Source organism: Sorex araneus, chromosome X (genome assembly GCF_027595985.1).
Source record: "Sorex araneus isolate mSorAra2 chromosome X, mSorAra2.pri, whole genome shotgun sequence".
Taxonomy (NCBI): domain Eukaryota; kingdom Metazoa; phylum Chordata; class Mammalia; order Eulipotyphla; family Soricidae; genus Sorex; species Sorex araneus.
Genome location: NC_073313.1, coordinates 139,219,122 through 139,244,397, shown reverse-complemented (window position 1 = coordinate 139,244,397; position 25,276 = coordinate 139,219,122). Strand labels below are relative to the sequence as shown.

At 39.4% G+C, this 25,276-nt stretch overlaps 1 protein-coding gene across 1 annotated transcript in view; it reads right to left on the bottom strand.

Moving 5' to 3' along the window:
• PHKA1 (phosphorylase kinase regulatory subunit alpha 1) overlaps window positions 1-20,388 on the bottom strand; it is a 167,791-nt gene extending 147,403 nt beyond the window's left edge. The window contains exons 1-4 of the mRNA XM_055121487.1: window positions 20,056-20,388; window positions 19,209-19,367; window positions 12,609-12,656; window positions 10,446-10,614 (exon numbers count right to left, since the gene is read on the bottom strand). Coding sequence (XP_054977462.1) covers window positions 10,446-10,614; window positions 12,609-12,656; window positions 19,209-19,367; window positions 20,056-20,133 — 454 coding nt within the window. The 5' untranslated portion in view covers window positions 20,134-20,388. The remainder of the gene's footprint in view (window positions 1-10,445; window positions 10,615-12,608; window positions 12,657-19,208; window positions 19,368-20,055) is intronic.
• Window positions 20,389-25,276: the final 4,888 nt, after the last annotated feature.

Below are 25,276 nucleotides of genomic sequence, written 5' to 3'. Positions count from 1 at the left end.
CAAAATAAATGGTTAGAAAACAATCATAAAGAAAAATGGTCGTGTGAATAAAAGCAATTAGATAGAATAGACCAAACATAAAATGATAAGGACACTGGTGGAGGGAAGCAGTCTCTGTGGTGATGGGTGTGGTATTGGAATGATATATGATTAGCTGTATTTTAAATCCTGGTACCCCAATAAAAATGGTTTTATGCACTGCAGAAGACGCAAACAACATAACTGTCGTCCTGTTGTTCACCGATTTGCTCAAGTGGGCACCAGTAACCCATCTCCATTATGAGACTTGTTATTACTGTTTTTGGCATGTCAAATACGCCACAGGTAGCTTGCCAGGCTCTGTCGTGTGGGCAGGACACTCTCGGTAGCTTGCCGGGCTCTCTGGAAGGGGCAGAGAAATCGAACCCGGGTCAGCCACGAACCCAGGACGGCCACGTGCAAGGCAAATGCCCTACCCACTGTGTTAAACGTTAGCTCCGGTAATGAAACAGGTATTCACACTATATAATGTCAAAAAAGTAAAACAAGATTTAACACTTGTTACAATCTACACCAAATGAAGAGGCGGCAAAATATATATAATATTAACTGATAACAGGACTGAACAGAGATATTAACAGCAATATTATAGCAGCAGGAAGCTTTAACACAACATTCTCACCATTGGAGAAATCATCTAGACCAAAAAAATCAGTAAGTGAAATAATAACTCCTTAGATAAGGAGTTTAAAGACGCAGGTATAAGACATTTTACAGAGTTCTTCACCACAGAAGCAGAATATACAATCTCCACCTCTGTAACTGTCACTGTCATCCAGTTGCTCATCAATTTGCTCAAGCAGGCACCAGTAACGTCTCCATTGTGAGACTTGTTACTGTTTTTGGCATATCGAATACGCCACGGGTAGCTTTCCAGGCTCTGCTGTGCAGGCAAGATTCTCTCAGTAGCTTGCCAGTCTCTCCGAGAGGGGCAAAGGAATCTAACCTGGGTCTGCCGCATGCAAGGCAAACCCCTACCCACTGTGCTATTGCTCCAGCCCAATCTCCACCTCAAAAAGCTTAATATATATTATTCTCCAACGCACATAGGGCAATCTCCAGGGTATACCATGTGCTGGGAAATAATACAAGTGTAAACAGTCATCATGAAAAATTTGTATCACATCAAGATCTTTTCAGATCATAATGTTATAAAAAGTGAATATTAGCCATAGAAAGAAATATTTCAAAAACTCAAACACCTGGAGATAAAACAACATGCACTGAAAAACTACTGGATAAGTAAAGAAATAAAAAATGAAGTAAAATGGTTCCTGGAATCCAATAATGAAGACATGAGCTATCAAAACATATGAACACAAAAAATGCAGTACTGAGCTCATACCAAAAGAGGCTTACACCAGAAATTAAGAAAGAGCCCAAGTAAATAATCTAACCTCCTATCAAAACGAACTAAAAAAATCACAAGTGAAATCCAAAGTCAGTAAAAAGAAATAATAAAAATTAGAGCAGAAACAAATGAAATTAAATAAAAGACAATGAAACCAAGAACTCAGAAAGAATAAATAGGAATGACAAACGCTTAATTAGACTCACCAAAAAAAAGAACCCTAATAGACAAGATTAAAAATCAAAATGGCAACATTACAATAGATACAATAGAAATACAAAGATCACAAGATACTCAAAGATGCCACTACACTGGGAAATATAAAAGAAAAAGACCCATTTTTAAAATCTTTCAACATCCCAATATTGAATCAGGAGGAAATAGAAAAACCTGTAAAGCCCAATTTCTAGAAAGGAAATTCAAACAGTAATCAAAGTTTTTCCCACAACAACAGCCCAGACACTGCTGATTTCACTAGTCATTTCTACTAAATCTTCAAGGATGATTTATTACTATCCTCAAATTATACCGTTTGACAGAATATAAATTCTTCCAAATAATTACCCTCATACCCAAACATAAATCTACATAGAATAAAAGAACATTACAAGCCAATAACTTTAAGGGATGTAAGTGTAAAAAGACTTCAATAAAATCTTAGTGAAACATATTCAATAAAAGTAAAATTCTGAAAGAATTATATGTATTGACCAAGCAGGATTTACTCCAGGAGTTGAAGGATGGTTCAATATAAACAAATATTAATATAGTACACATCAACAGAGGGAAAACATGATCATTTAATAGATACAAAGAAGGGCTGGAGTGATAGCACAGCGGGTAGGGCATTTGCCTTGCATGCGGCCGACCCTGGTTCGATTCCTAGCATTCCATATGGTCCCCTGAGCACCACCAGGGCTAATTCCTGAGTGCAGAGCCAGGAGTAACCCCAGTGCATCGCCAGGTGTGACCCCAAAAAAAAGCAAAGAAAAAAATTAACAATATTCAACTTCCAGATGGCAAAAACTCAAAAATCGGGAGGATCTTACATCAGACAGAAAAGGCCATGTAAAGTAAACTTACAAGTAATATCATATTTTATGATGAAAAATTAAAAGCTCTTCTTCTAATAAAAGGCACAAGATAATAATGTGCGTTAATATCCAACACAATACTGAAATCCCTAGTCAGAGAAATGAGACAATAAAAAGAAACAAAAGAACTCAAATAGGAATAAAGGAAGTTAAACTAGAACTATTTTCAGATGACATAATAATGTATATTGAAAACCATAAAGATTTCAAACACAAATAATTAGAGAATAAACTTATGCAGTAAGATGGCAGTATGCAAAATCAACATAAAATGTACTTAATTATCTATATAAACAATGAACTAGAAGACAAAAAAATCTCAATTACAACTGCATTTGAAAACCAAGAACCTAGGACTCAACTAGAGAGATAAATTTTGAATGTATTAAAATTATTATTATGTAATTATCATAAGAAACAGAAGCAGACACAAGGTAATGGAAAAATACTCCATGTTTAAGAATTGGAAGAATTAAAATTGTTAAAATTACCGTTCTACCCACAACATTATAAAATTCAATGCAATCCCTATCAAGAAATCCAATGGCATTATTTAAGGACATACCCTAAATAATAGCAATGCTTGTATGAAATCAAAACCTCCCGGGATAGCCAAAAGTATTCTGAGGAGAAAGAAAGAGGGAGGTATTGCGGTCCCCACTTTGTTTTATTTTATTTTATGCCTACAGACGGGTATTCAGGGAGTCTATATGCCACACTTGGTACTTAGCCAAGGAGTCTGGTGGCTCAATGTAAGGACCAGAGAATTAGTGCTGTGGTGGTATGAAGGACTAAAATGTTGGGGATTACCCAAGTTCCACTGGTGATGCTCAGGAGCCACCATGGCTATTCCTAGCAATGTTCTGGAGACCATTTGGTGCCAGAGATCAATGCATGGGGTCAGCCTTATGCAACGTATGTACCTTAACCCCTATACTCTACCTTTAGCTATACTATAAATCTGCGTTAATCAAAACAGAGCAACGCTTGAATAAAAGCAGACTCAAGTCAACGAATATAGCTGAGTGCCCAAATATAAACCCTCAGACATATAAACAAATAATTTACAACAAAAGGGACAAAAATACAAAATAGAAAAAGGAAAGCCTCTTAAATAAATGGTCTAGGGAAAATGGTTAGCCATATGAAAAGACTGAGTTGGTTCGCTATCTGACACTATGTACTAAAGTTTATTCAAAATGTGATTAAAGACCTGAATGTTGGATAGGAATCCATAAAGCACACCGAAGAACAATATAGATCATATAGAAATCCCAGAAGACAGCTGCTTGCCTGAGAGATGGACCATGTACCGAGCCAATTCCATTGGGGCACCTTAGATGGAGCGGGTGTCCTAGCTCCACCCACACTAGATGAAGCCCTGATGGACGCGAGCTTCCAGAAGCAAAACCCAGGTACTCGGGTTCAGGACTAAGACTTCAGGCCACATGGCGGCAGTGAAAACAGATGGCTCTTCCCATCTCCCCGCCCACTTAGGGTCCTGGCTGTCACGTCCTGATATACCTCCAGGCACCATCTCAGCTCAGCAACGACCTTGATCCAGAGACTCCAAAATGAATATCAAAATGGATTAGCTGCCTACAGAGATGTCTCTGTCTCTGAAGCCCAACCATTTACAATTTTAGAATTCCAGAAGCATGCAGCCACTTTTGCGGCCGCACAACTTCTCATGATACTCATATAATAAGCAATAGAAAATAAATTATATATGATCTTCCCCTGGCAGACAAGCTTGAATGGTAGTGGGAAGGTGTAATATTGGTGGGACTGGTGTTGAAATATTGAATGTAATCAATCAATGTGAATAACCTTATGAAAATAAAATGTTTAAAACAAAGAGCATATAGGCCAAATACTACATAATATTAGCTTCAGTGATTCCTTCAGTGATTCAACTTCATCGGCACAGAAAACAAAAATAAATGGGATTTCATCAAACTAAGAAAGTTATTTGATTACATCAAACTAAGTAGAAAATTCTTCTGTGAAAGAATCTACCTCTAAAAGTGACACTGTGTAGAATGAGAAAATATATACACACCATATATTTCACAAAAAGCTAATATCTGGCATTCACCATAACATCTCCATCAAAATATGGAAAGAAGAACTGAACACTTCTCCAAAAAAGACATACTAACACTGATGGTCAACAAACAGACACAAAAATGATCGTCATTACTAATTATCAGGGAACTAAAAATCAAAAGGACAATAAGGTATCATGTCACACCAACAAGAATGGCCTATGTCAAAGGGCTAAAACAACAGAGAAAAGAACCTTCATTCACTATTAATTGGAATGTAAATGGCCTCTATAAAAACAGTATGAAAACCTTCCGAAAAATGGAAATATGATGTTTTAGCAATTCAACCCAGATAATTTATCAAAGAACACAAAACCACAAGCCTGAAAAAAGTGCACACTTAATATTCACTGCAGCACCAATAGCCAAGATCTAGAACAACACAACTACCCAACAACAAATGAGTGGATAAAGTTGTGGTATAAATACATAATAGAATACTACAGACCTATGCGAAAACATGCAGTCATACATTTTTTAACAACATTAGTAGAACGGAAGGGTATCATGTTAAATGAAATGAGTCACAGAGAAAAAACAAAAGATCCTGCACTCATACATCACTGTCACTGTATCACTGTCATCCCATTGCTCATGGATTTGCTCGAATGGGCACCAGTAACGTCTCCATTTTGAGACTTGTTGTTATTGTTTTTGGCATATCAAATACACCACAAGTAGCTTGCCAGGCTCTGTCATGCGGGCGAGATACTCTTGGTAGCTTGCCGGGCTCTTCGAAAGGGGTGGAGGAATCAAACCCGGGTCGGCCGCGTACAAGGCGAACACCCTACCACTGTGCTTTCGCTCCAGCCCCTGCACTAATACATGGCATATAAATAACAAATCAAGAAAATATATAAAGTCTGATAAAATCAAACCCATAGGCTCTGAGAACAGAATTGAAATTACTAAGTGAGGAGGGTGTGGGCAAAGGAAGGGAAGGGTTATAATCCTCTAGAAGATTAACTGCACGCTTTTAGTGGGCATGGTGTGGTAACATTGTACCTCTACTAGAATAATTTACACATTGTAAAAAAATGAAATATTTTAGGTCTTTTCATATTCTATACATTTCTCTAATTAACACCTTTCCTGGTTTTCCATATATTTCCATAATCTGGGTATTCTGTACAAAGCTTTTTCTTTCATTATTTGTTGTGGGGTTGGTTTTCTGGTTTGGGGATTTTTTAGGTGGTTTTTTTTTTGCCACACCTGCTAGTGCTGTCCTTACTCCTGGCTCTAGGATTGGGGATCACTCCTGGTGATGTTCAAGGGGACCATCTGTGATGCCAGACATCAAACCTGAGACTGCCACATGCAAAACAAGAGCCTTACCTGCTGTACTGTCTCTCAGCCCCCAAGTTTTTTAATTTCTTTTGTCATTCTTCTTTGACTCACTAGTTATGTAAGACTGCTTTATATATTGTGGGCTTCCCAAGTTTATGTTAATCAGTTCAAATATTACATTATAAACACACAAGATAGTTTATGTAATTTGAATTATTTTGTATTTATTGAGGCTTATGTTATGAACAACATATAGTTTATGCTGAAAAATTTCAATGAATATTTGGAAAGAATATGTATTATGCTGTTGAATAAACTATTCAACAATAATGTGTTATATGTTAAATGTGTGCTAGGTTTACTTGGTTTAAGTTTTCTGTATCCTTACTGACCTAGTTATATAGATTATGGAAAATGAAGTACTTATATTTCCAGGCATGATTAAATTATTATTATTATTTTTCTGCCTTCAATTCTGCCAATTTTTTTTCTTTTCCGGCCAGCAATGTATTGGTAATGTCTGTTTTTAATTGTTATAAAATTTTCAAGGAATTAACCCTTTAATCATTCTAAAACATACTCTTTTAGAATGGAGAAAGGAATTAAACAATCCCCAATGAAAAGAAATCTTGAGACATGATCAATAAAATTGATCACGGAAACAATGAGCAGTGTAGTGAGAAAGGACTGTGGGTGGATTGGGGCCAAAGTGATAGCATAGCGGATAGGAGGTTTGTTTGCCTTGCACATGGCCAACCAGGGTTCGATCCCCAGAATCCCATATGGTGCCCCAAGCGATGTCAGGAGTAACCCTTGAGAATCGCTGGGTGTGACCCAAAAAGCCAAAACAAAAGAAAGGACTGTGGGATAACGGTGGAGGGATCTTGAAACAGTGGTGGAGGAATTAATTGGTGCAGCAATTTTGCAAATATAATTTAACAACCTCAATAAGAAAAGATAATAAAAATGCCCTTTTTAACCCTACTAAGTTTTTATTTTAAAGTCTATATTTTTCTGATATTAGTTTAACTATTCTAGCTTCCTAGCTTTCTTATTGTTTCTGTGGGAATATCTTTTTAATTTTTTTTAATATATATGTAACGGGCTGGAGTGATAGCACAGTGGGCAGGGTGTTTGCCTTGCACGTGACCGACCTGGGTTCAATTCCTCTGCCCCTTTCGGAGAGCCCAGCAATCTACCAAGAGTATCTCGCCCGCACAGCAGAGCCTGGCAAGCTACCTGTGGCGTATTCAATATGCCAAAAACAGAAACAACAAGTCTCACAATAGAGACGTTACTGGTGCCCGCTCAAGCAAATCGATGAGCAACGGGATAACAGTGATACAGTGATATGTAACAAATTCAACCATTACAATGACTATTATAATTATGAAATTATTGATTTATAATGTCTGCAAGTTAAAAAAAAATTGTTCCATAATTATTTCATAATTTATGTTAACATTTGAATTAATTTCTTCACTGGTTCTTCTGGACCATGTATGCTACCATCTGGTGTAATTTCTGAATTCAATATAGCTTTGTTTTTATAGACTTCTTTAGTTGTTACTGTCAACAGTACTACATTTAAATATGCTATTGTAATATAATTGTATTATTCTATATAATTATGGTTGATTTTTAGATAATTTTTAATGTACAATGTATTTCAGAATGTTACCAGTGATCGATATTTTTATTTCATAATGTTACCGGTGGTCCATATTTTTCTGGTAATTCAAATTACTGTGCAGGGTGACCTTTTATCAGTCTAAAGAACTTCCACAAACTCATGGGAAGTAGGTTTACTTGCAATGGATTTTCTCAGTTTTAAATTTTTGAGGAAGGTTTTTATCATTTTTTTTTGGTTTTTATCATATTTTTGAATGATTGCTCTTTCAAAAATGTAACACTCTTTCTTGAAATTTCTTTTATTTTTGGTTATGTTTTTGGTTTTTGGGGGGCCACACCCAATGTTGGTCAGGGCTTTCTCCTGACTTTGCACTCAGGGATCACTGCTGGTGGTGACCATAAATTATGGGGGACCATAAATTATGCCAGGGTTAAACTGGTTCAGATGAGAACAAAGCAAGCACCTTACCCTCTGAACTATCTCTCCGGCCTTGCCAGTTTTTTACAAGTCCTCTGACTTTATTACTTCATAGCTTTTTGTTCTCATACTCTCTATTTGGTAAAATAGCTTTCGCCATATCCCTTTACTTCCTTAAGCGTAATGGCTGTGAAGTCTTTGTTTCCTAAATTCAACATATAATTCCTTTTTCAGGGAGTTTTTGTTAGCTGCTTTTTTTCTTGTGTTGGCTCAGAAAATCTTTTTCAGTAAGACATAATTTCCCCATAGTAAGCAGGCTCTGATATTGTTGTTCTTCAAATGGTATACTTGGGCACACACGCTGTCATCTTAGGAAGACTGTATTTTTACTTTTGTCAACTATCTCTTTCCCTGTTCTTTGTGGCGTCCGCCTCCCTTAGTATCATACCCAGTTATTAATTTTCACTAACAGCCACTTGATAGACATTATTATTTCATAAAATGCACAAATTTCTCCACAGTCCCATCCATTTAAGCTCACGTCCCATTTGAGATGGACTCTGAGACGAGTTTTGGACTTTTTCCAATTCCTCTAGGACTCTTTTTTTTATCTCTTTCCTTGATTCTTTGCTAAAACTCCTTGCTTATCTATAGGCCAGTTTGTTGCTGTTACTGAGCTGTGAGCCTTCTTGTAACTGCTTAGAATCAAATTCTCCATTGTTTTCAAGGGCAGAGTGTTCCTTGAGTTTGACTCTGTTCCAAATAAAAGCAGTTCTTTGGGGAAGAGCCATGAAGCTTTCTATTCTCTAGCCTCTCACCCAGACAAACATTTCTTTCTTCCTTTTTGGTTTTTGGGTCACACCAAAAAATTCTTGGGGCTTACTCCTGGCCCTGTGCTCAAGGATGACTCCAAACAATGCTCAGGGGGCCTCTGCAGTGCAAGGGATAGAACCAAGGGTTGGCCATGCAAGGCAAGGGCCTTCACCCTGCTTTATCTTTCTGGACCCAGGCAAACATTTCTGTGAGAATATTCTAGAGTAGATTGTGGACATTTCTCTTTGACTGTCATCTGGGAATGTTTGGCTTAGGTGGTTACCTCTTGTCTCTTTATCTTGCCCCTTTCAGTGTGAAACCTCTACGGTATTTATAAGGCAGGCAGGTACAATTGGAAAATTGATTTTCAAAGGGTGGAAAAAGGTGAGTAACAAGTTTTTTACTTCAAGGATGTTACTCAGCACTGGAGAAATGTGCTTTCCATGGACCGAGAATGGTTGATCACCAAGTATTTATTAATACAAAAAAACGTAGTGTATTCTGGGAAATTCCCAGACCTAATAATCTTAGTACTAAGATTTCCTCTAATTCAGAGAAGACAAAAAATTCGAATTATTTCTTACACTTTTGTTTTTCAGATTAAAGATCCAATGGGGGGCTGGAGCAATAGCACAGCGGGTAGGGCGTTTGCCTTGCACGCGGCCGACCCGGGTTCGATTCCCAGCATCCCATATGGTTCCCTGAGCACCGCCAGGGGTGATTCCTGAGTGCAGAGCCAGGAGTAACCCCTGTGCATCGCCAGGTGTGACCCAAAAAGAAAAAAAAAGATCCAATAGTAGAATAAAACTCTCGGGAAAGGGTTCATTATGCAAAAATCGACATATGAATTCTGACTCCCTAATCCCCTTAATATTAGTTAGTTATTTTTATTTCTGGGTCTCCCAAATGGTGCTCAGGAGGCTCAAGGGGACCAACTCTGTGAATCTTGTCCAGCCTGGTTGTTGGTTCAATGTGAGTAGTTGAAGATGAAGTACTATTAGGCCCTGAGGTGCTGGGAATAATCCTTACCACCTTGCTAGTGCTAGGGGACACCAAGGACACACCCAGGGGCTCCCTGGTACAGTCCTCATCCATGTATTTGGACATAGTCGGCGAATATGTAGTACTGGGAATCAAGCCTAAGTTGGCTGCAATAAGTCTTTAATCTCTGTACCTGGCCCTTAATATAATTTAGATGCCTGTAGATATACCTTGTTTATAATACAGTCACAAAGCATAGTATATAGTAGATAATTAAATTTATATTACTATAAATTACAGAATTATCAGTTCACAGTATGAAAACAAGCAATAAGCCCTCCCTCCTTTCCCATCTCATAATATCTAAGAATTAATAAAAGATAAAAAAAAATTCGAAGAAAATCTATACTGGCTTTCCTGGCTCTCAATTTTAAAAAATATTACTCATACCCCACATTTTGTTCAATGTACAAGAACATTAGCTAGACTCTAAAGGTTTTTTCTCATAGAAAATTTTCAAAATAATACGCTCCCATTGTCCATCTCTGAGCAGTGTAAATATGTATGTTATTTATGACATTGTATGACATTATACACAAATATGTAAAAGGATATTTCGGATATGCATAAATATGTATGTCAACACCTTGATAAAGCCACATGTGCTGGATGGAGTGCTTCACACTTTTGTGGCTTCCTAAAACTTCTGTCCTTGTACTGACCTGAGGCAGTCATTTGCGCTAGGAAGAGCAGGTATAAGGAAGTAGCATCCAACTGCAAGTGTCCCCACTGGTCATCACCCACTACTGTGGCACAAGTTTTGGTGTTATACTTGGCATGAAGGCTATCCTTGGTACTCTGACTATACTTGAAGGATTCTACTTTATCCACCTGGAGAAAACAAAAACAGCAAAAGGATATGCAGCAAAATTAATCCACATGTCATACTTTCATAGTACTCTAACACATAGCAATGTATTTAGTTACAGGTAACTGTGAACATATTTAAAATGCACTGGTACGTCTTTTGCTCTACACTAATACAAGTAAAAAGATGACCGGTGCTGCTGCTTTTTTCTTTATGCAATTTATTTAGCAAATAATATCAGTTAAGCCAGGTGTTTCCTGTGCAGTATTCTCACTCTTGTGTTTTAAATACTTGTTTTGCCACATTAAGATTCACAGTGATATAATGAAAAGAGCTTTGTAAGAGACAAATGAGTTGTGGAAAAGACATATTTGTTCATGAAACGGAGATAGGAATTTGGGGGAAATTAGAACAAAGGTCATATTTTCAAAGAGCAATGAAAAGGATTGGGGAAAAATGCATCAAGTGAAAAAATAAACTGAAATAAATATGCAAACAGAAGGCAGAAAGGAAATATACAAAGGATAAAATATACTTGATTTGTGTATATCTGATATATATAATGGTAACTATTAAATCTTTATTTTATGTATAGGGGGTCGTGAGGGCCTCTCCCACAAATTCTTGGACAATTGGGGATGTGAGGGCAGGAGGCTAGAGTGGTGTTGGACCTTGTATTATGTAACCAAGTCACCCCAGAGGTAATCAGGGGCCTCCAGGGCTACACCTGGTAATACTCTGGTAAAACCATTAAATATTGTTATGACTTGATTGATTTTAAGCATATTTTGTAAGGCAGAAAATGCAAATGTAAAAATTATTTTCAAAAGCAAAGAGGGGTGAGGTAATTAACTATGACAGGCCATAAGTCGGTGCAACAGCAGTGATAAAAAGCTCAGACATCAGGGGCTGGAGCAATAGCACAGCGGATAGGGCGTTTGCCTTGCATGCGGCCGACCTGGGTTCGAATCCCAGCATCCCATATGGTCCCCTGAGCACCGCCAGGAGTGATTCCTGAGTGCATGAGCCAGGAGTAACCCCTGTGCATCGGCCGGGTGTGACCCAAAAACCAAAAAAAAAACAAAAAACAAAAAAAAGTTCAGACGTCAGAAAAAATAAGTTTAGAAGTGTAAAGTTGGTTCCTTTCTACCTTGGACTTGTTATGTGCCTGTGAATGATCACTCTAGTAATTGGAGTCTCAATTCCTACTAATAAAATATAGCCTTGATCTCAAGAAACCAGTTCCTATTCAATGTGCTCAATGGGTACTGAGATCTCCTAAATTAAATGTGAAACTTTATTTAGTAAAATACTTTCAAATGGGTAAAAATAAATAAACCCAAATTATAAACTACAGGCTACTAAAATATTTGCAGTGTTACATTACAAAAAATTAATATCCATGATGTAAAGGAAGTCCTCTTATAAACAAGAAACAAGGGCCCTCCACCACCAATATCAAATAGGAAATGGGCAATTCACAAAGAAGGAACTTTTAATCTATGCATGATAGAATACTCAATCTTTCCTGAATTACAGGTCTGGAAAATGCAAATTAATGTAAGGAAAGAACTCCTGGTCCTTTCACTCCAATCGTAAATCTACAACAATTTTGAAAAGATTTTTCCCCCATGTTTTACACCAAAATTTATTTGGTGACATCACAGGATTTAAAGTAATATGGGACTATTTGTAGTCTTTATTTATTCTGCTTAATTGAAAATGCATGTTTTCATATGGAAGTGTTAATGTTTTGATGATAAAGTGCTACTTTGGCCCAGTCCAGAGCACTGCACAGTATACTGTAATACATATACAATATATGTATTGTATGAACTTTTAAATTCTAAAACGTCTAATATTCTTTTTGTACCAAGGGTTTTACAGAATGGCTTATATTACAGCATTGCCTTTGATACAATATACATAATTGCATGTACAGTAATGACGAATTTTTTTTAATTGTTAGGTGTTATCTATGTGCATTTGTTAGAGGGAGCTCTTAATCATACCATACCTGTCTGATCATGCAGTACAGCAATCCCCTCATTAGCTTCACTACACTCTGCAGAAATAAATGCAAACATGAGTGTTAAAAACATCCCTCGATGCAGGAACACTTACTCAGCAACTGCAGCTGGTACATGACCTTTTGAGAACCAGTAACCCTATCCTGGGTCCCTATTTATATGGCATTCACTTTATATGTACACAGAAGAACAGATTACAGCTAAAAGTGGAATCAAAAGCTACAGTTTATGACTAACGTAAAAAAATTACATCTAAACTCTAACAGGTTTATGGAAGAACAACTCAGTCTTACTATTAGAGGACACTCTACTTTGAGAAAGGGGCAAATCAGCTCAAAAACAAAGTTATGAGGCTATTCTGAAAGACCGATGGCCTAGAAAAGACAACATCATCATTTTTATTTTTTCTAAATCAGTAGTTTCATCTGCCAGAATCTCCAGAAACTTTTATCTGGACATTTTCTAAACAATAAAGTGAACTCCAACTTAGAATAAGAATAAAGAGAAGTTACTGGTACAACTCAACCCTTTGTCCACCAAAAAAGCACAATAGTCTTAAAATCTCAGTTTACAATTTGTTCTGGAAATTTAAATGTAGATTTTTTTTCCAATCCTAGCACATTAACTAGACAGCTGATATAAAAAGACTTAGCGATAATAAAATTTCATTATAATTCTATATGGTAACTATAGTTAGACTATGCTAGTAAGTATATTAACAATAAGTATCACATAGTATAGTAATAACATACTATATTAATTATATTACATGACATCAGAAGGGGCCATTAACAGTGATATGTATAGGCAACATATTTTGGAAGAACACAGCCAGCACCAAACAACTTCTCCATTTTTCTAAGCTTTTTGTTTTCACATTACAAAAGAAATCCAGCCAGTTTACTCAGGTATTGCTGGTTCAAAGGTAGTATCAGGACACCTCTGAAAAAAATTAATCTACTTGTGAGCCCCATCATCTGTTAATCCTTCAAAATAAGTAAGAGGGACAACAAGGAACAGGCACGAAAAGTCTAAGTATTATGTTTCAAATATTTATAAAGCTTTTCATTAGTGAAGGAATAATAAAAAGTGTTTTTATTATTTTTCTTTTCTTAGATAATTTTTGTCTATAAACAGAAACTCATCTTACAGATGAAGGGAATAAGTAGAAAGGGGATAACAAGGAAGGGCAGGAGATTAGAGGAGAGGAGGGGATAGGGGAAGAGACAACATGCAATACATATTATCACTCTTTAAATCATAAATTATTTGGGGCTGGAGGAATAGCACAGCGGGTAGGGTGTTTGCCTTGCACGCTGCCGACCCGGGTTTGATTCCCAGCATCACATATGGTCCCCTGAGCACTGCCAGGGGGTAATTCCTGAGTGCAGAACCAGGAGTAACCCCTGAGCATCGCCAGGTGTGACCCAAAAAGCAAAAAGAAAATCATGAATTATTTATTATGAAGTAATATAACTTCAGCAACCTACAAGAAATCTCTTTAATTTGATTCCAATGAAAGCAACTATATTTTAGAGTATCGTTACAAAAAGCATTTAACTTACTCCACTCTGCAGGAAGACTCTATTCAACTGAATTCCGTTCTACCATATTCACAGGTTTCTGTCACATCCTCTCAACTCTATTATTTGGCTTTACTATCGCATCTAAATTTTCTTTAACTTAAACAGCAAAACTTGGAGATCGCAGACTCAGTGTAGGGTTTTTGATTACTATCCACTTTTGCTCCCCTGAAATGGCCACTCTCAGACATTTTTTAAATATCTTAATTAATTTTTAAGTGAATCAACATGAGATGCACAGTTACAAAGTTTGTGGTTGGGTTTCAGTCATATATGTCACATTTTATCTTCAGGTTCCAACTTCCAATCAGATTAAAATAGGCAACATGAAAACAAGAATAAGGAGATATACTCAAGCTTTGTGTTCTCTTAGACTAGCCATTTTCTTTACTTTTCTTTCCTTTAAAAAAAAAACTTGTGGGGCCGGAGCGATAGCACAGCGGGTAGGGCATTTGCCTTGCACGCGGCCGACCCGGGTTCAATCCCCGGCATCCCATATGGTACCTCGAGCACCGCCAGGAGTAATTCCTGAGTGTAAAACCAGGAGTAACCAACCCCTAAGCATCACTGGGTTGTGACCCAAAAAGCAAAAATAAAAAAAAATTTAAAAAAACTTGTTTGGCAGTGCCAGGGATCAAACCCAAGACTTCACATACCAAGACAAGTGCTCTTCCACTAAGTTCTATCCCCAGCGCTAAACTGGTTGTTTTCTGAAGTAATGTTACACTAGTTCGCAATAATCATACATGTCTACTAATAAATCAGTGATGCTGTTTTTTTCTAAGAGTTTCTCACTTCTTGAGGTATCATTATATATATATATAATAGTAGCACTATTAATGTTTTAGGCATAAGACTTGGAAAACACAGTTCTGTAGACGGAATCACAGGGGTTTTAGATGAGGACTTCTGACTACACCAAGTGACACATTACCCTTGCCTATTCCTGTTGTTTCATTTTCAGGTGAGATGCTCAGTGTTGCTCCCAGTTGTGCCAGGGGAACGAACCACGCAGTGTCAGGGACTGAACCTAGGACTCCAGCATGCAAAGGATGCAATGCACTCCAGCCCTCTGAGCTATCTCCCTGGCCCTCACCTAACCTTTTGAGGTCTGTGAGAGCTATATATTCAGGAACTGATTACACAATAACTATATGCAACGATATCTATATATTAATCTCTCTGTGAATATCAGATATTATATATATGTACATATAAAAGGACTTGACAACATTACAATTACGCAAAGCCTCCTAAAAGAAAGATGTTGAACAGCATAGACTGTAAGTGATGTAGAACTTCCAAGAATTAGTCCTGAGAAAGAAGTGATCAGTGTAAAACTGAGTGATCTATGAGAGTAAGAAGCACAGACAGAAAAATAAGATTAGTGCTGGGCTTTAAAAAGAGATAGTTTAGATTAGAAGAGAACAGGCATCAAAAGTAAAAAGATTTGTAGGTCCATGGCTTCCATGGAGGAAATTTTTCTCTTGGTTTTTGGGTCACACCCTGTTGTGCTCAGGGCTTACTCCTGGCTCTGTGCTCGGTGATCAGTCCTGACAGTGCTCAGAGGACCATATGGGGTGTGGATTTCAAACCTAGGTAAGCTGCACACCAGCAAGTGCCCTACCATTGTCCTATCTTTCTGCACCCCAAATTTGAAAAGACAGGTCAAATGGCACAAGACCTAAGTTGAATTAATGGCATCAGGCACCACCTAATTAATTCATTTGTTCACTTATAAATCACTAACAGGATGTTGTTATACTAAAATACAATTAATTATGAGAGTATGCAGTAAAAGCTTACTCAAATTTCAGGTATTCATTTCTGGGAGTATATCCCGAGGATGCAAAAAAGCACAGTAGAAATGACATCTGTACCTATATATTCATTGCAGCACTGTTCACAATAGCCAAAATCTGGAAACAACCCAAATGCTCTAGAACAGATGACTGGTTAAAGAAACGTAAGTACATCTACATAATGGAATACTATGCAGCTATTAGGAGAGATGAAGTAATGAAATTTGCTTATAAATGGATAGATATGGAGACGATCATGCTAAGTTAAATGAGTCAGAAAGAGAGGGACAGACATAGAAGGACTTCACTAATTTGTGGAGTATAGAATAACATCATATGAGGCTGACACCCAAGAACAGTAGATACAAGGGTCATGAGAATTGTCCCATAGCTGGAAGCCTGCTTCATGAGCAGAGGGGAAAAGGCAGACGGAATAGAGAAAGGATAACTAAAATGATGGCTGGAGGAATCAGTCGGGATGGGAAATGTGTGCCGAAAGTAGATAATGGACCAAACATGTAGACCTCTCAGTATATGTGTTGCAAGCCACAATGGCCAAAAGTGGAGAGCGAGTATGGGGAATATTGTCTGTCATAGAGGCAGGGGGAGGGTGAAGAAGGGGGGGTATACTGGGGATACTGATGGTGGGGAATGTGCACTGGTGGAGGGATGGGTGTTTGATCAGTGTGATGGTAACCCAAACATGAAAGCTTATAACTATCTCACAGTGATTGCCTGATTCAATAAAATTTTTTTAAAAATTCAGGTGTTATTAGTAAAGGACTTTTAAAGGAAGTCCTGAACCTGGGGTACATTGTAAGGCATCAAAATTATGTTATATTGAAAATGCATGCAAAGTAAACCCTAAAAAATCTTGCTACCAACTTGAAATGTTGGAATTCTACTTATAAGGAAATGAAAGTCACAGAAGTATTACTAATAATGAAAATGTCATACTCCAGAGGTGGTTTTCAGGGGCTGGAGAGATAGCACAGCGGGTAGGGCGTTTGCCTTGCACGCGGCCGACCCGGGTTCAAATCCCAGCATCCCATATGGTCCCCTGAGCACGGCCAGGGGTAATTCCTGAGTGCAGAGACAGGAATAACCCCTGTGCATCGCCAGGTGTGACCCAAAAAGAAAAAAAAAATTTTAAAAGGTGGTTTTCACAACAGTATTTAGACTGAGTTGTGACAGAAGAATATAGTAAGGAGGGGACAGATTAAATAAAATTATAAGGAACAACAGCTTTAGTATGCATGTATCAAAAAAGCAAAATGCACAAGTGAAAAAAATCTCCTTATAGTGCCACACCAAGGGAAGTAGCTGCAGGCATCATTTTATAGGACTCTAGACCAGGAAATAATATAAAGGCTCGAAAATCCACCGCCATATCTTAAGTTGCACTGCATTACATCAAAGTCTCTGAGAAATCCACTCTTTAACACAGTCCCAAACTTAGCTCACCTACGAGATAGACAGTTGTAAAAACATATATGCGTCAATTTTGTTCTCAATCTAAGACATAATAGACACCTAAACCCTTGTCCCCTTTTCATACAGAATTCTCTGAATAAATACATGTACACTGACATTATTTCTCAGACAGAAGCCGAGTTGATTATTGAAATGGGACTTATTCAGTTCACTGCCTGCTTTAGTCATACAACTGATTGGAATATAACCATGCTTATTAATTTATGCATTGTCTCTGACTGTTTTTCACAGTAACAGGAGAGTTGAGTAATTGGCAGAGACTACATGTGATCTACAATGACAAAAATATTTACCTCTTTGATCATTTAAAGAGACAATTTTCAGGTCCCTGGTATGAATTAATCGAGTCAGATGTGGGAAAAATATTAGTGAGACCTAACAATGAAATCTGTTTTAATCACAATGGAAACTTAGAGAATTTCAAGAATTCCTACTGAAATATTTCCGTCTTTTGGGAATACATTTCTTATTGCCACAATGATATGGGGATATTTCAAAGGTTATTACTGAGGTTGCAATGAAAAATATTTTGGGATATATGACAAACGTTTTAACATAGACAAATTTTTAAGAATGGGCATTTCAATGTTTCCCCAATTTTTCTGCATTCCTTTGATAAATTCTTCCTACCTGGACCACATAAAGAAAAATACCAGTTTTCCCAAATGATTGGTCTACAGTGTGACAACTTATTTCTCCTAGTAGTACTGAAACACAAATTAGTCAAATTGCACTGGGCATGGGATTTCCAGTATTCTACTGATAATTTCTAGCAAAACAAAACAAACATAACACTGAAATCAAAACAACAAAACAGTAGCGTGAGATGCATGAGTTGAGGGTGAAGGAATTTAACACTTCTGTGTTCTACAAATATTGATAATGATTATATATTATTCCTTTTTGCTTTTATTTTGGGGGTTACACCCAGTGGTTCTTCGGGCTTCTCACTCTGTGCTCAGGGATCACTATTAGTAGGACTCAGGGTGATCTAACCTTGCCTCCTCCACTCCCTCTCTGGCCCTATGTATATTATTTCTGTAAGCCAACAAAATAGGTCTGTAATTCCTGGGTGAGGGCAAAAACTCCAACAATTTTTTTTTCCTGATGCACTTAAGTATCTCTTAATAATGGCTTGGTGAAAACAAAAAGCCTTCTGATGCACAGAATATAGTGAAATTGCCCTTTCACCAAGGGCTGCAATCCCACTATGTTGGGGCTCTTAAATAATAACTGGACCAGAGAGATAGTAATAATAACAACTTAACTTAATTAATTAAATTAAACTTAATTTAAGGGCATTAGTAATAATGCCCTTAAATAATAACTGGACCAGAGAGATACCAGAGAGGTAATACTTGCACAGGCCCACCCCGGTTGGTTTTTTTGTTTTTGTTTTTGTTTTCTTTTCTTTTTGGGTCACACCTGGCAATGCACAGGGGTTACTCCTGACTCTGCACTCAGGAATTACCCCTGGCGGTGCACAGAGGACTATATGAGATGCTGGGAATCGAACCCGAGTCGGCCGCGTGCAAGGCAAACGCCCTACCCGCTGTGCTATCGCTCCAGCCCCCCCCCCCCCCCGGCCCACCTCAGTTTGAACCCAAGCGCTGCATATGATTCCTGAGCACAGAGCCTGCTTCAAAGCACCCCTCACTTTCCCAACCACACACCACATCTAATTTCTTTGTACTTTAATTCCGAGTACCTGCTCCAACTCATAGGCCTTTGCCTTATCCTCATCCAGGTCTGCATTCTTGCGGTAGGCCAGGCCCAGGCCCCACACAGCCAAGATGCTGTACACATTATCCCGGACCCAGGCATCTTTCTGCTCAAAGCTGGCTGGAAGCAAACCGGTCACTGGGTTCTACAAGGCCAAAAAAATTTAGGACAAACAGGTATGAATACAGACAGGTAACCACAGGGTGTTCATATTAGGAAACAGAATCAAATGGGTTTCGTAGGGACTTTGGGCTTTGACTTCCCCACAACTGACTTTAATTACCTCTTCATTCTGGGGGCAAGGACAGGAGACCCTGAATAAAGGGCAGGGGGTGGTAGAAGCCTTACAAAGCCAGGAATGGCTTGAACTTTCCCTTCCTAACAGTAAGGGGGGAAAAAATAACTTTTCAGTTAGAAAAAGTGAACTACCAATGAAAACAGCACAGAAAGAGTAGGACAAATGTATTAACAGTCTACCAAGGTACATGAGATCTTCACAACAGTCTATTCTTAATAAACATAAAGGTTCCCCTACCCCTTCTTTGACTAGAGGGGAGGAAACCTGGGATGGATGGGGGAGGGGGGGCAGTCAATCAACACAACGCAACAGCTTCAACGCTCTCTCCATTCTGCCCCTAGAACAACCTAGTTGTGACTTGGAGGGAGGGTTGGCGGGATGAAGGCGGGGGGGCGGGGGGGAGGGGGAGGTACAGATCCATGCTCAGGGCTCTTGGGCTTGTAGCTAACGGTGCCAGCGCGGACACACAAGGCTCTGCCGCGGCCACTCACACATGCACACCGCTCCCCCAGTTCCAGGCACCGCTTTAACGTACCTGATGACACAGGATGGTCTGATGCACCAGCCTAGCGTACCCGTCCAGCCGGACGCCAGAATTACTTCGGCTCCTCATCCCGTCCCGGTTTCCGAGCCCCTGAAAGAAACTGCTCGGAACGCACAGGGCACTCGGCGCTCCAAAGAAGGAGGCTCCCGCCCAGCTCCACCCCCCGTGGGCAGCCCTGGCAGGGCCCTCCCACGCTCCGGGCCCGGGGCCGCCGGGGCCCACGTCTGCTCCCGCCCTGGCCCGATGGGCTTCCCGGCCTTAACGGCGGCCCCCCCCGCCCGCGGCCCCTGCCTGCGAGCCTTAAGCCAGCCCGGCCCCGGTGGGGGCCAGCTGCATCCCCCCCCCCCCGCTCAACTCCGGAAGGCAGCCCGGGGCCCGGCGGCTCTGGGTGGCCACAGGCTGCAGGTCATCAGCCCCAGGCGCCGCCTCCACCTAGCCGGGGACCCGGAGGCGGGGCGGCGACGCGGGTCCTAGCAGCTGCGCGCTGCGCCCGGGGCTGGCTGGGGCCCGCCAAGCCCCGCCCGCTGGTGGCCGCTCCCCCCGCCCCCCCCGGGCGTCCCCGAGCGCTCTGGGGCCAAGGATGTGTCACCACCCAGGCCGTGTGCTCTCGGAGGTTTATTTTCGAAGCACTTCAAATGACTCCCAGTTTGCCACCGTCAAGGCTCTGGTTCGCTGATCGCGCTAGGGACCCACGGAACTTGGGACCCCCCAAGGAAGACGAGTTTGTCAGTGGGTCTGAGACATGGGCGTGTCCGAGTCTTCGCCGTGTGTGCGTGTGTTTGTCGGAGAGTGGAGATCCAACGCCTCCTTTCTACTCGGAGCAAACAAACACTTGAAAAATTGGAAAGCAACAGCTCTCTGCAGAAACTGACACTGAGGCTGGGAGGCGACGCGTGGGGGGGAGGGGATGGGGGGCGGAGACCGGCCTTGCGAGGAGCAAGAGCACTGGGGCGGGGAATTGAACTGAAATTGCCGCAGGCTAGGCCTGAGGGTGGCCTTGACCTCGAAGGAGTTGGAGGAGATGGTATGCAGAACTGCTTGGGAAGTCTCTCTCCTTGCCAAAGTAGATTACTGGGCTGAGGCAATAAAAAACAAGGCTGAAAACCAAGGAGAGAAAAACAACACTTAATACAAGCAATGCACATTTCTTGAGGTGGTGGATTGTGTGGGGCTAGGGGCAAGGAAGGAACCCAGAACTCTGGTGGAGGAAAACGGACACGACCGGTGGGATTGGTGCTGGAACATTTTAAGTCTGAAACTCAATGGTGAATCCCTTTGCAGATTATGGTGCTTTCATAAAGTTGACAAGTTTTGTAAACAAACAGGAAGGAAAGAAACTGCAGGAAACAACGATTTAGTGATAAATGAATTCTTGAGTAAGAATAAATGACTATTTAAAAAAACATAAAACCATAATCAGGGGAAGAAAACAAGAAGACAGTCACATGAAGTAGACAAGGGGAGGAGGAGGATTTTTGCAGCTACTGGCAGAGGGAAGGTATAATGGTGTCAAGGGAGTTAGGGACAGAACAGGGATATCCCAGGACTACTTCCTCCGAATTTACTTAGTGAGAATTGATCAGCTCTGTGTGTGTGTGTGTGTGTGTGTGTGAGAGAGAGAGAGAGAGAGAGAGAGAGATCTTTTCCAACCCCAGTCTCTTGATCTCCTCTGATCCAGAATTAGACCTGTTGACCTTTTAGATTTTCCAACTGTGAGGGTTTTGAGCCACCTTCACCTCACTCACTCTACCATGATTTCCCATGTCATATATCCTTTCTTCGCTAAATTTTCTTCCTCTATGCACCCTCCCTCCTTCTAATCTTCACCATCATCCCTATCCAAATTAGCTAAGGTCAGGAATTTAGGAGGCCCCTAGCAAATATTTGGTAAGGATGATGAAGGGGACTGTCAAGAACCAGTGATCCAGTTATCTATTAGAGAAATAGTTTCCATTGCAGATACGATGAAAATACCATAAATGACCAATCACAAACCGTTTCAAAATCAGGGGAACAGGAGCACAAAAAATCTTTCTATGGTAAATTGCTTCAATTAGGAGGAAGTTGTCCTGGATTATTCCTGTTTTTTGGAAACATGAAAAGTGAAACAAATCACCTCCTACCTTCTCTCTCTCTTTCCCTTATATTTCTAGTTTTAAAATTGATTTCCCAGCCCTATTCTCTAACCCCCTGTCATTTGCAAGTATGAATAGGTTAGGAATGTAAAGGTAATCATTAGGAGCTGCTAACTTCTGGCTACTAAGAAGCTTGGCTGGATGGCATTCATTACCTTGATACTTTCAACCTTTTTCCAGGCTGGGCCTTGAGTTCTGCAGTCTCAGAAACCTGATCTCCTGAGCGTCCTAGAAGTGACCAGACCCAGGAGGCTGAGTCATGCTGATTATCTCATAAAAAGCTGATATATGAAAAATAGGAAGCTGAGTGATAATGGAAAAGAGTTCTCTGTTTATATCGCCCTGATCCCAACCTTCTCTACTTTAGATGATGTTTGAGCCTTCCTCCTCACCACATGCTATTTTTTATACAACTCTATGAACTAGATACTATGCTTAACCTATTTTAGAGACGAAGTAAGGAAAACACACTCATCTGCTCTGTTCATGTTGGCATTAATAATTCTCCCTTTCTATGTTTCTGTGACTCAACCACATTTTACTTTTTTACCTTGGTTGCTAATTTTACACGGCTAAGAAAGAAACGAATGGTATAAAAAATGTGTAGGGTCTTTTTAATTAGAGGGCAACATAGGCAAATATAGAATAGGAAATGTTTGTGGCTTTATAATTTAAGGGTGCTTGCTGGTTGGCTATTGTGAAATATCCCAGTATCTACTCTTCATGTACCTATTGAATTTTGATGTGATTACTAACTATTCTTAATGTCTCGGTCAACTTATACAATGGTTTACTTGCTGAGAGCTAGCAGTGGTGGGGGGAGTGCTATTATATTGAATAAATGGCCAGCCTGTTATCTCACTTAAGACTGATCTGGCACCTGTAAAATTTGGGGCAGTCCTTATATGTTTGTCTCCTTCTGTATGTTTGTCTCTTTTTCGGCCACCAACCCTGACCAGGCAAGGTCGTAGGTGTCAGTCCTATTGGCTTTAAACATGCCCAAAACAAAGGTCCTAGTGTCATCTCACAATAAAAATGACCCCTCTATCCACTCTTCCACCGCTACTTCCCAGTGCCTCTGTTGATAATCATGGATTTCATCAAATCTAATATGTAGTTTTTGTGTTCGGCAGCATTTGATTTGTTTTGGTTATTTACATTCCACATATGAGTGAGACCATCTGGTAATTGTCTTTCAGTTCCTTACATTAAACTCCATCCATTTTATAGCACACTTTTTTCTTTTTAATGAAAGCTGTATTCCACAGAAAATGGAATAAATAAATGAATACATCATATTTAGTTTGATAACCTATTTTGTCTATGTATAGATGGTGCAATAACCTTTTACATAATTATTTCCTTGTCTTTCAAATAAATGCCTAGGAGTACTATTATGTGGCATAAAATATTTTTATTTTAAGAAAAATCAATGTTTTGGGGCTGGAGCAATAGCACAGCAGGTAGGGCGTTTGCCTTGCACGCAGCCGACCCGGGTTCAAATCCCAGCATCCCATATGGTCCCCTGAGCACCGCCAGGGGTGATTCCTGAGTGCAGAGCCAGGAGTAACCCCTGTGCATCACCAGGTGTGACCCATAAAGCAAAAAAAAAAAATCAATGTTTTGATTTTCTTATGTTTTCATTTCTTTACAACAGTGTAAGTGTTTATAAGTATGATCAAGACAACTTTACATATCACACCACCAACAAAGTGTGGATATCTTAAGGTTCTCATTCATTCCTCATATATTCCAACTTTTGGAGTTTTGGGGGATTTTGTTTGTTTGTTAGTTTGTTTGTTTGTTTGTTTTGGGACCACATCTGATGATGCTCAAAGATTACCCCTGTCTTTGCACTCAGGAATTATTCCAAGTGATGCTCAGGATCATATAGGATGCCGGGATTTAACCCGGTTGGGCCACATGCAAGGCAAATGCCCTACCTGCTGTACTATCTCTCCAGCCCCTGTATTCCCACATTCGTTATTAGAGTCTAAGGGATTGCTGTCACTGGACATTATATAGTCTCTTTATTTCTTTATATACAACATACGAATGAAGTTATCTCACAGTTGAGTTTCTCCTCACTTATTTTGTTTATCCTGATAATCAGTAATGTTGAACATTTTTTTCTAGGCCTGTTGGCTAACATACCTCTTTTCTGGACCAACATCTGTTTGTTTTCTCTTCCCATTTTTTGTGAGTTGTGTTTTTTTGTTGTTGTTAAATTTTGTGAGTACTTCATATATATTTTTATATTATCCTTTTTCTCTTATGTGTATGGTGAGCAAATATTTTTACCCAGAAGTATGACCTCTTTTCATATTAGTCATCTTTTCTTTTCACAGTGCAAAACATTTTTCTTTGATGCAGCCCCATTTATTTTATTCTGTTTTCTTAGAAACAGGACCGGAATTATTGAAGATTCCTCTGAAATCAATAGCATGGAAAGTTATGCCAATGCTTTCACTAAAGTATTTTATAAATTCAGGTCTAATATTGAGGCTTTGATTCAATTAGAATTTTTTGTGCATAATATGATATAGAGATCTGAACTTTTTTTGATATGTGGTCAAACATTTTTCCCAGTAGCATTTTTTGAAGTCTTTCCTTGCTCCATTTATAGACCCAATTCCTTTGTCATAGATTAATTGCCCATCTGAGATATTCCTTCCAGACATTCAGTTCTATTCCATTGGTCTGAAATACTGCTTTTATTCTAGTATCAGTTTTGATTACTATAACTTCTTTTTTGAATGATGGGGGTGGACCACACGCAGCAGTATTCAGGGTTTTCTCTTGGTTCTGTGTTCAGGATCACTCCTGGTGGTGTTTGGAGGATGAACCATATCTGGTGCCAACGATTGAACACAGGTTGCCTGTGTGCAAGATAAGCTTCTATACACTATACTATCTCTACAGTCCTGATTACTACAGCTTTCTGATGTAAAGTCTGAGGATGTGATGCCTCTTTTTCATCCTCATGATTGCTTTAGCTCTTTGGGAGTTTTATTGCTACATATAAATTTTTAGCAGTACTTGTTCCAAGTTCATTAAGAACGTTAATTGTGATATGG